Here is a 12,169-nt window from a genome sequence, read left to right on the forward strand (position 1 = left end):
TGAATTCGATGATAAGTTAGTATTGCCACTACATTGTTACGAATAAGGATTCTAGTTTATTATCAGTACCGTTAAGTTTGGCAAATAATATTCTTTTCCATCTTATCTACTATTTTAAGCAGCAAAGCATGCATGCTGATGCTGTCATCAATGCTGCTAATAAACAATTTGTAACAGTAGCACTAACAGTAGACAGCTCCTTTATCTCCTCTTTATATCTGGCGTTCCCTCCATACAAACTCAAAACTGCACCACACCACACTACACCGCACTGAACTGCTCTCCAGCTTAGCAGCTCCAAGCAGTAGCTAAGCAAGAATCTAGCTGAGCTCACTCGCTGCAGCTCGGAGCTCCATTTGGGCAGGCAGCAATGGAGTTCTTGTCGCAGATGTGGTCGCTGCTGGGACTCCTCACCATCCTGCAGAACGTGCTCCCGACGCAGCTGCTCTCGCTCCTCCACTCGCTGTGGCAGTCGCTCCAGGACTCGCTCACGCCCTACTCCTACTTCGACGTGCCGGAGTTCCTCGGCTCCGCCGCCGTCGAGCCCAACGCGCTGTACCGCCACGTCCAGCTCTACCTCCACCGCTCCCTCCTCCTCTCCTCGCCGCCGCCTCCGCGCCTCACGCTGTCCCTGCCGCGCTCCGTCGCGGTCTCTGACGCGGGTGGTGGTGCGGCGGCGGCGGCGACGCCGTCCGTGTCGCTCTCCCCGAACCACTCGGTGGCCGACGCCTTCGACGGCCACCGCGCCGTGTGGACGCACCACGCCGACACGCTCCAGGACTCGCTCGAGGAGCGGAGGTCGTTCTCGCTGCGGCTGCCCAAGCGGCACGCCGCGGCGGTGCTCCCGGCGTACCTGGCCCACCTCGCTGCCGCGGCGGACCACCTGGAGCGCTCGTCGCGGGCCCGGAGGCTGCACACGAACGCGGCGTCCCCGCGCGGCGCCGCGACGTGGTCGTCGGTGCCGTTCTGCCACCCGTCCACGTTCGACACGATCGCGCTCGACCCGGACCTCAAGGCGCGCCTCCTCGCAGACCTCACGGCGTTCGCCGACGGAAGGGAGTTCTACCGCCGGACAGGGCGGCCGTGGAAGCGCGGGTACCTCCTCCACGGCCCGCCCGGCTCGGGCAAGTCTTCGCTCATCGCTGCCATGGCGAACCACCTCCGATACGACGTGTTCGACCTCGAGCTCACCCGCGTCGCCACGAACGCCGACCTCCGGGCGCTCCTCATCCAGACCACCAACCGCTCGCTCATTGTCATCGAGGACATAGACTGCTCCCTGCACCTCACCGGCGACCGCGGCCTCGCTTCCAAGAGACGGAACAAAAGACGCCGGCTTCACGCCACTTCCTCCGACGACTCGTCGGACTCTGACTCCGACGGCGGCGACAACCACCGCGCCAGGGTGACGCTGTCCGGGCTTCTCAACTTCACCGACGGCCTATGGTCGTGCTGCGGCGAGGAGCGCATCATCGTGTTCACGACGAACCACGTGGACGGCATCGACCCGGCGCTGCTCCGCCCGGGGAGGATGGACGTGCACGTGCGCCTCGGCGCGTGCGGCGCGCACGCCATGCGCGAGCTGGTCGACCGGTACGTCGGCGTGGAGGACCACGAGATGCTGGACGCGGCGGAGGGCTGCATACGCGACGGCGCGGAGATGACGCCGGCCGAGGTGGGAGAAGTGCTGCTGAGGAACAGGGACGACCCGGACGCCGCGGTGACGGAGCTCGCCGTGGAGCTGAAGGCGAGGCAGAGCGCTGCCGACGAGCTCCAGTGGGAGGACTCGGCGGCGGAGCTCTCCGACGAGTCGCCGAGGAAGAAAGGGAGGAAAGGGTTGGGGTGGGAGGGCAAGGTTAGGATCCTCGGACGGCTCAGGAGCCTCACCAAGTCGGAGTCCGGCCGGAGAGGCGTTTAGTTTGACTTTTGTTGACTAGATGTTTTATGTCAGGTATTGGTCAAACCAGTTTGACATTGTTGTCAAATCTCAAATTTGTCTCCGTTTTGGTAAGCTAATGGATGGATTTTCTGTGTACTTTCAACATTATATTTTTATTTTTATTTATATTTATAAACTAAAATTAAAACTTTTAGCCTTAAATTTAAAATTAATTTTAAAGTTTTTTCATCGTAATTTTTTATATCGACTTCTAAAAATATGAATATAAAACTTTTATTATAAATTTTTTATTTACAAATATATCATTTTATTGTTTTCTCGAAACAATCACCACCTTACTAATTTGCCGCATACCCAAAACTGTTTTGTGAATTGTTGTAATCCAAATCGAACTAAAATTGTATCGACGCCATTGGAACTCTAAATCGGATTAGCATTCAGTTGCATTCTTGGCCCGATTGCGTCCATCGCCGGTTGCAGCTTGCAAACACCTGCACCGCGCTCTTCTGCATGGCCGCTATGGGAGACGGCAACGTGCGCATCGTCGCCGACGAGCCGGTCGGCGACGGGGACGAAGAGGTAGTAGAGATCATGAAGGCCAGTCGACGACAGGCTTCGCGAGCTCTTCACGGAGAAGCTGCCGTCGCACGACGGATCGATTCAGCGTCTTGAAGGAAGGGGGCACCTCACATCCAATCCCAACAAGAGGCCGGCCGGCCGGCCGCAGCCGCCGCGCTCAGTCATCCGTGGTTCGCCGGAGCTGCCGTTGATGGACGCCTCCGGCCAGGTGTGGTGCCACCCCCATTGCTCAGCAAGACGACGAGCTTCAAGCCTGCCGCCGCCGCGCTGCTTAGGAAGGCAGCATCGATAGTGGTCTGGCGTGGTGATCGATCAGTGCTTGCCCGCTTGGGCATTTGTTAGGTCATCCATTTGTGATGCGACAGCATTAGCAGGCTGGCGTTGAATCACGCATGATCAGGGTCCGTAAATCACGACTATTATCGCGATAATCGGCCATACCGTCGTGACACGATATTGATAAACCGTAGTTTGGTTCGAAAAACATCTCAATAATTCAAAAGTTTTTTATAAATAAATGGAATAAAAATCCAAAAAAAAATCATAGTGATATATCGTGATAATTATGACATATATCAAAGACATGGAACCGATTTTCAAGTTGTGGCCGCAGCGGGACAATTTGAATTTTTTTCACCGGCTGACTTACAACTTATCAACAAGAAATTTAGCCCAAATATGAAAAGTCCGAATAAATTGTCTAGAGAAACTTTAAAAATTTGAACTCAAATTAGAAAGACTCAATTCAAGTTTTGAAACTTTCGACTCCAAATTTGAATCTTTCAACTCAAATATCAAAACATTTGGAACTTTCAACTCCAAAGTTCAAACGTTCAGCTCAAACTAAAACCTATCAATTCAAAATTTGAAACTTCTAACTCAACTATATCTTTAATAGTTTATTATCGATCATGGACCTGACATCTATTTCATGGAATTTTCTTTTGATGGGTTGATTCCACTTAAATGGGCTTCAAATGGGCCGTAGGATGCACCGGAAGCAAACAACGTGGCTTCTGTCGGAGTCTTTTCCAATTTTTCACTTGATTGGAGGAGCGCACGACTTAGGCCTAACTTGGATTGATACCCGAATTTGCTCTACCATTTTTTTTCTTGTAGACTGACTGAAGAACGGAATCCTATCTGAATAGTGTAAATTATAAACCAAGATGATATCAGCTATCATGTGTATCACGAGGTACTAAATAATATCAATTGGTTTCATCTCTTGCCATCGACTCATCGATGCCCCGTGGCAAGGCAGCACGAAGTAGCACCACGTGAGTGGCGTGGAAGAGTGGTGTCGGGCATCGAAAGTATAGTCTTTTTTATTATTCTTAAAAAGTATCTTAAGGTGTTAAAAAATTTAGTATAAATTTTTGGTACCTCGGTATAATGTAACTTAAAATATTACATTTTTTACACTAAAATGGGTGGTACCTTGAGATACTTTTTTTTAAAAAAAGCACCGAAAGTATAGCAAAGACTCCTGTCCAGACAGGAGTTCATTACGAAGATTTTCTTATTTTTTTTACTTAAACAGTGAATAAGCTACAAGTTCAGATTGAAGTCAAAAAAATTGGTAGTGCCAATGCACCATTTGGTCACAGTATAGGAGTTTTTCCACCGTGCTATTAAAATCTGGCTTCATATTGGTAGCGAACCAAATATGAGTTCATAATTTTACTCTACCAAAAAAATTGTAACCCTAAAATTTTGTCTGGATTTTGACGTACCAAAGTAGGATAGCAAACTAAATTGACTCTGATTTCTTTTGCACGGGTGATTATCAACCATCTTCTGGCTTTGGATTATCTTATAACCCAAAATTTAATTTTTCAATCTAAATTTGGAGTTGATTTTAAGATTTTTCAGCGAAGTTTTAATTTTCAGCTTTGGCTCCTTAGATCGCTATAAACATGTATATAAAAAATTTTATTCGTAAATTATTTTTTATTTACAAACGTACTATTTGATTATTTTTATAAAAAAAACCCTAAAGATGACACTATGTATGCTAGGGCACCCCACAACGCCGGATCATCTGCAATTGCTTAGCAATGGCAGGCCTGCACAGTAAAAGAGTATAGGGAGAATGACAAAATACGGTAGCATATGCACTGTAGCTCAAAAAATAATAATATATTTACTGTTTTGTACGGTAGCATATCACTATATCATACTAATCCGTGGTCATTTACCTTAAAACGGAGGGCTGAGATTTATCCAATGATAATGCACTGTTCACCCCACTGCTATTAACATGACTTCCTACAACGCCACACTGATACAATACCACCAAAATTTTTCGTCCATACGTCGTACTTGGCAATGAGTGCCCAACTTAAGTCAAAAACTGTTTCTGTTCTTCGTAAAAAAGAACTGTTTGTTGTTGAAGTCCGAATCGGATCTAATTAACTTGGTCCACTTGGACAAAACAGATTAAATATAAACTCGAACACATTTCCTAATCGGATTAGCGTTCAGTTCTCACAGGATAAAAGCCCTCCCATTGTCTTGGCCTGATTGCGTCCATTGCAACTCGCCAACTCGCAAGCACCTGCACCGCCTCTTCTGCATGGCCGTCATGGGAGACGCCGACGTGCGCGCCGTGGCCGACGAGCGCGACGGCGACGGCGACGGCGACGACGCTGGAGCAGCCACGACGGCCGCGCGGCTTGCCGACCTCTGCGCCTTGATCGACTTCTACTCCGCCGAGGGGGAGGTGTGCGACGCGAGGGTCGCCTCCGTCTGCGCCACGATGGACGAGCGCTACGCCACCGGCGGCGTGGACGCGAGCACCCTCTGCTACAGGCAGGTCGGCAGGATCAGCGACGGCGGCTACGGCCGCGTCGTCAAGGCCAAGCACCGCCTCACGGGCCAGACCGTCGCCATCAAGACGCTCCGCGAGGACCACGACGACGTCCGCATGCTGCTCCGGGAGGCCTGCTTCCAGGCGGCCTGCCGCGGCCACCCAAACATCGTCGGCCTCCACGGCGTCGTGCGCAACCCGCGCACCGGGAAGTACAGCCTCGTCATGGAGTACGTCGGGCCGAGCCTGGCCGACGTCCTGGAGGACCGCGTCGAGCGCCGTGGCCGGGGCTACCTGGAGCCGGTCGTGCGGCGGACCATGCGCCAGCTGCTGAGAGGAGCCAAGGCGATGCACGACCGCCGCATCGTCCACCGCGACATCAAGCCCGGCAACATCCTCGTCGGCAAGGACCGCGGCTCCGTGTCCGTGAAGATATGCGACTTTGGGCTGGCGATGTCCACGACAGAGGCGTCGCCGCCGTACAGCCAGGGCGGCACGTACTGGTACATGGCGCCCGAGGTGCTGCTCAGGAAGCCGGGCTACGGCGAGGTCGCCGACATGTGGTCGCTCGGCTGCGTCATTGCCGAGCTTTTCTCCGGCAAGGTGCTGTTCGAGGGAGACGACGCGGCGCACCAACTCCACAAGATCTTCGATGTGCTGGGTGTCCCAGGGAAGGAGACGCTCGAGGCCTTCAAGCCCAAGTCCAAGCTCCTAGCCCTCGAGGTCGAGCAATGGCGGAGCGCGCGACAGCAGCAGCAGCCGGAGCAGTGCGCCAACCACCACGACCGCCTGCGCGAGCTCATCCCGGAGAAGCTGCTGTCGCAGGACGGGTTCGACATCCTGAAGGGGCTTCTCGCGTTCAATCCCGACGAGAGGCTGACCGCGGCCGAGGCGCTCAGCCACCGGTGGTTCGCCGGAGCTGACCCTGATGAGGGGTCTGCGCTCGCCGCTTTCCTCGCGATGGTGGCATGGCTAGTTTTCACGGCGATTTGCGCTTGGGTATTCGTTCGAGTATACACTCTATGGATCAACTTTGAAGCATGATACATCGATGCCCCAAGTGTTGTCTTGAGTTGATGTGTAGCAAATATGTGTTGCTGAGTAGTAGTAGTAGTAGTACCCAGTGTCCTGTACAGACAATCGTACTAATGATATATAGAATGTTGGAATATAAAGTGAATTCTCCATATTTTTTTTGTCGTCTTAAGCTTTTGGGTTGAATTTGTCGGTGCATGCAACTCTATATGGTGGTATCAGAACCACAAGTCTCGAGTTTGAATCCTGTTGACGCGTAATTAAATAAAAAATATAGCCATTTCTATTAGTAGCATTTGCCCCAGCTTTGCAATGAGAAACAAAAAATGGAGGGAATTGAACAGCATTGTTCTAATCAGTCAAACTGCTAGTTTCCCTAGAAATGGTTAAGTTACTGATTGGACCAGGAGCCACTTTGTAGCATTCAGTGGCTGAAGAAAAAAAACGTTGTTCAAGACCTCGCACATATCCCAGACAAAAACGGACGAAATGGATGACCCAATGAAGCAATGAACATTTATGAGTGATTTTTCGTTTACAGAAGTACAAGGTTGAACAGAGTAACGAAGTACTCACACCACAATCTGAGCATTACAATAGTGGTAATGGGCACACTTGTGCAGAAGAAAAGGCAAGGAGCTAATTATGTCGTTACCTGATTCTTGAGCCCTGGAAGTAACATCTACAGAAAGGAGAGAACAATCAAATAACGATTCATAAGTATAGGAAGTCGCCTCACAACAAAAACACGTAACTAACGTTTAAATATTACGATAAAAGAAAGAGAAAAATGCATAGTTTGGTTATTACGATATAAAATATAGAACGTCCAATAAATTGACAAGAAAAATGCGGCAAACATAAGAATTAACTATCCTGAGTCAGTGAATTGTACAATGTAGTCAATTAATTTAACTAAATCTAACAGAACAACCAGTTCGATATATTTTTAAGAAGTTCAGCCCCTAGAACAAATTGATCTATGTAAACATGTATGTCAATCAAGTCAAGTCTAAGTTTAACCGAGCTTCGTTCAAAGTTGATTTGCTACAGTTTAGAAGGAAATTTAAAATTAATTAACAAGACAATATTGTCCTAAGTCTGATCATATATGAGTTTAATGTGAAATCAATTCGTTTCCACATTGAACCAATAAAGAAACTTAACTGAAGCAATTTTTTAACTAAATCCAAAGTGTGTGTCAATCCCTGTATCTTTGGTGCCATATTTCAACATATGGAATTACATAGGTTTGCATGTGTCAATGTATCGCCTTCTTATTATCACAAAGCAACATTATTAAGTGTCACATTGATCAGTCCAGAGAGACTAACTACAGACCCCTAATTTCCTCTATCAACACCAATCACCAGTGCTGCCAACGATAAATAAGATATCATATTGCGAAAATGGTCCACTCAAAATTAAAATAAATATTGCTATATTGTACCAGACAAGCCCAAAGGTCACAGATGGCTAGTTATTTTGTTAACATGCTGCTGTAACGCCTCAAGATTTGCATGCCAACAAAAATAAAATGGGATCCTAAGATTTCAATAGCCACTGATATTACATTTTTGTTAATTTCTTGATCTACTGTTAATTTTTGCAGAATGTAAATTCTTTGCAAGCGAATCATACCTATAAACACAAGTCCTATGAGACCAATATAGACAAGGATTAAATTTTAAGTACAATAATAAATCAGTTGTGATACCATTGAAGTTGTGGCCTCAATAAATTGGTAAGACCTGAAGTGTAGGGCGCAAACTCGCAATCAGAAATAACTAAATTCAACACAGATCACGAGCATTACCAATTGAAAAAATTGCAAAAATTTCACGACTTGTCAAAGTAATGTCTGTCGTTTTCTCGTCAGATTTTCAGTCACTACGCTGGTCGAATTGCCAGTTTAGTATTCGCCTAAGTGTTTACCAAAACGGAGAATCTAGACACAAATTCTCTCGAAATACACGGGAAGCAGACTAAAAGCTTGTCCGTTGCAGATCAGACTGCCAAGATTTGCTTACCGTCGGCCAGCGGCGGCGGACCTATATCCTAGGGAAACGGCGGCAGCCGCAGCACGGCCTGCTCGGTCTCCACCGGGTCCGATCGAGATATCTGCAGAATCACAACACCGAACAGATCAATGGACGAATCAAACCAACCATCCCATCCAGCGGGACGCGCAGGAGATCCGGTGTAAGAGAGATAGGTGGGCGGGGAAGGGGAGGGAACCGGGTCGCGGAGGACGGGCTTGGTGTCGTCGGCGACGGGACGGAACGGCGGCTTCTTCTTCTTCATGGGCGTCCCGGAGGACGGGGTCCTAGCCGCACTGCTCGTGGCGGCGGCGGCGGAGGAGGAGGCGGAGGGGAAGAAGGCTCCCGACACCGACGAGGGGCTCGCGAAGGCGTGGCTTCTCTCGCTTCCGGCTGACATGGCCGCCACGGGAAGGGGGAGGCTCTGCTCTACTCCGGTTTGGAACTTTGGATGGTTTCTGTTCTTCTTTTCCTCTTCTACAGCCGACGCAGCTTCGTCCAGCTTTTCCCAAGCAGCTTCAAATGTTCAATCTGATATGTTTATTTTTTTCCAAACCAGTTTTAAAATCTGAATTTGAAGGAGATTCAAATATATAGTCCTACTGTATATCACTACTTAATGATGTAACTTCTACCTCCTAGAATTTAATAGTCCCGAACATATAGTGTAAGAACCAATAAATAATCTATACTCCTATAAAAATAAGTAGTGGTGGTGAATCTATCATCCCACCACCAACTCCCTCCTATTTTTTTTAAAAAAAAATAACTACGACTTATCAGTCACATGCACGTGCTAACGCTACGGTGTCATTTAGTAAATTGAAACAAATAACCAAAAGACGATGATAAAACATATAATAAGGCTAGTTGAAATTCGCACAAGAAGGATCTATACAATGTGCTATTGTATTGATACCGATTACAAAGCCATATGCGCAAAATGATATCGCAACTTGTATATGCAGAAACCATCTAAGTTCTTATGTGCTTTACATATTCCGGTATAGATGTAGGAATGATGTTGTAAGATTTGTTTGGTGTTATCCGTCTAAGTTCTTATATGCTTACAAATTTAGTAGTTATCCACAATGGCCCAAACTTTGTCTGGTAAAAAAAACCAACTTTTAACATTCTTAATTGTATCCATTTGAAATCATCACCCAGAAAATATACAAAAATTATCAGCGTAAGCTTATCCTTCACACAAAAAGTATCAGTATAAACTGTGGATGTGTTGTTCACTCAGTAGGAACACAAACAGGAAGAAACTATTTCTGTGACGTGAAAGTGATATACAAAAGACCTACTCAAGACACCCTGGTCTAGAAAATAAGAAAAAATCTTCTGTTTAGCTGATTGCAGCTGATATCTCAAGAAATCCTAAAATAATTTAAGGGCCATAAATGAATCAGAGTTTTATTTTTTAATTACAAACTTTGGCAATGAAGTTCACATCTCTTTCTTTTACTATATTAAAGCTGCTATCATTTCAAATTTGTCAGATCAAGAATATTATTCCGGCATTAGCAATTTCAACTGTGTACCTATCATTTTGCTGGTTTCTGTTGATTTCAGGGCAGGAAAGAAAATGGTATTAACCAGGCTATTAGTATAATGGACTGAGAGGATAGAATCATTTTAGATTATAAGATTTCAGCACAATAAACTTTTTTTTTCAAAATTGAGTAAGCCTTGCTCATTTAATTCCCTTCAGGCAAATTATCAGTTGAACACAGTATGCATCTAAACAATCATAACGACCTTTCTTTAAAGTCATTTCATACATTCAGTTCAAGTAAATAAATGAATGCAATGTGAAAATAAATTAGTAAAGTCATGGGTGGAACTTTAAAATTCAGCATGGACTTAAAATCCCCAATGGACAAACCAGATCAAACATTTCTATGGGATCATTTAAAAAAAGCATAAATGTATAGTATGAAACTTTCAGGAAATAGCACAGCAATAGGAAAAAAAATAACTTTCTAGAGACTGCATAATTATTGAGTCATCTCAGTAATTCAGACAGTACCAGATCCACTCTTGCCTATCATATACAGATTGCAATTCAATGAAACACAGTAATGGATTATACATTATATGCAAGTGAAATATGAACTATATATGTCCAACTGAAGGAGATACATACCTTTTAAGTTGAGATTGGGGACGGTTGGCCGAGAGGAAGACAGCTCACGTGCTTTTAGCAAGCAATAGGAGACTCCCTGTCAAATGGAAAATAAAATGATATTAAACAGGCCGTTAGTAAAATGGTCTGAGAGGATAGAATCAATTTAAATTATAAGATTTCAGCACAATCAATTTAAGTTTGATTATCTCCAGATGCAAACTTTAGCAGCCAATCATTACTTTCAGTTTGAAATGTGTAGAAATTTGGGTACACAATAGCAAACTTCATGCGTTGCTGTCCAAATCAGATTCATTAGATCTATCACTTGTGATGGACAACAAAGGCATGAACCCACTTGATGTTGGCATTGCAACTCCAGATTTTGTCACTTCAGCAGAAGACACCATCCATCTCAATGCAAATGAGAACAATGAGGTAAGCTAATGAAAATGAGTCATATATGATATATCTTGAAGATAGTGACATTAATGGGATGGTTTAACTTCTCTATGTATAATATTTGCATGAGGTTACATCCAGGTGTAGTAATTACAGCTAATCTAACTAAACTAAAGCAATTACAGTCTTACATATTCTAAAGAAGTTATGGGAGAGTTTTGGAGTGCCATCTAAATGATCAATTCAGCCTAGATATTAGTAGTACTCTATCATATTTCTTCTCTAACCATTTAGGCAACAAAAAGAAAAACACCTAGTAGAGGAGTTCAATTACATTACATAAAGAAAATGTCATCTGAATGATCAAATCAGCCTACATATTAATAGTACTATATGTTATTTCTTCTCTAACAATCTGGTCAACAAACAGAAAACACCATCATACAATACAATAGCTCGATTATAATACACAAATAGATGAAAATTAACTCTGCTGAACTCAATTGTTAAGCTGTTACCACAGCTCATTAATTCATAGGCATAAAAACAATTTTTTAGATGGAATGTGTGTTTGTTTCTGCAACTTCTCCTGCAGTAGATAGTTTTGTATTGTCAACAACTTTGGTCCTTTCAACAACCTCTTGGATTTGAGGCAAAAATAGCTTCATCGGTGTTGCATACCTGACTATAGGAGGCCTATGCATTTCCATTAAGCCACGGTATGCCATGTTGTTGTTGTCTTGATGGCATAATGTGCTAGCTAGTATATGGTACTGCACAACGACTCACATGCATGTTTTGAGGCTTACCTCCCTCTCACATGACCCCTTCACGCGGAGCCTGCTATTGTTACTTCAATGCAATTTCACCAGATTATGTAATTGAAACACTTCGTGACTTTAGCTAACGTTGTAAATTCTAAATTCTAAATGTTGCATTAATAAAATCATCCTTGATTCTTTTTCAGGACTCTTGGAGATCCCTCGTACTTGTCATGGAATAGAGATACCCGGACCATCCAAACTAATAGACTGGAATTTCTTTTCTGATATATAGATTTAATAAAGGAGCATTTCAATGGGTAAAAATGTGAAATCCCTCTACTTGAATCTATGGATGATGTTACCATTCCTATTTAACTTGGTAGTCTGCTGACTCCAATTTTAATTGACAAGAACAGGAGTTCAACTTATTTCTGACTGTGGGTGGCCGCGCCGCCCTCCATCGCTCCTCAGCCCGCCCCGCCGCGTCGCCCCCTCGCTCGGCACCCT

At 45.2% G+C, this 12,169-nt stretch overlaps 1 protein-coding gene across 1 annotated transcript; it reads left to right on the forward strand.

The window, feature by feature from the left end:
* The first annotated feature begins 354 nt into the window (after positions 1 to 354).
* Positions 355 to 6,434, forward strand: LOC102700738. Its single transcript, XM_040527336.1, has 2 exons — positions 355 to 1,910; positions 4,960 to 6,434. The coding sequence occupies exons 1-2, from the start codon at positions 371 to 373 to the stop codon at positions 6,333 to 6,335; spliced, it is 2,916 nt and encodes a 971-aa protein (XP_040383270.1). The 5' UTR covers positions 355 to 370; the 3' UTR covers positions 6,336 to 6,434.
* Positions 6,435 to 12,169: the final 5,735 nt, after the last annotated feature.

Source organism: Oryza brachyantha, chromosome 9 (assembly GCF_000231095.2).
Source record: "Oryza brachyantha chromosome 9, ObraRS2, whole genome shotgun sequence".
NCBI lineage: Eukaryota > Viridiplantae > Streptophyta > Magnoliopsida > Poales > Poaceae > Oryza > Oryza brachyantha.

Coding starts and splice junctions, on each gene's coding strand:
- LOC102700738 (XM_040527336.1), top strand. CDS start 371: ATGGAGTTCTTGTCGCAGATGTGGTCGCTGCTGGGACTCCTCACCATC. Junction 1,911..4,959: donor GTCGGAGTCCGGCCGGAGAG/GCGTTTAGTTTG, acceptor TAATCGGATTAG/CGTTCAGTTCTCACAGGATA.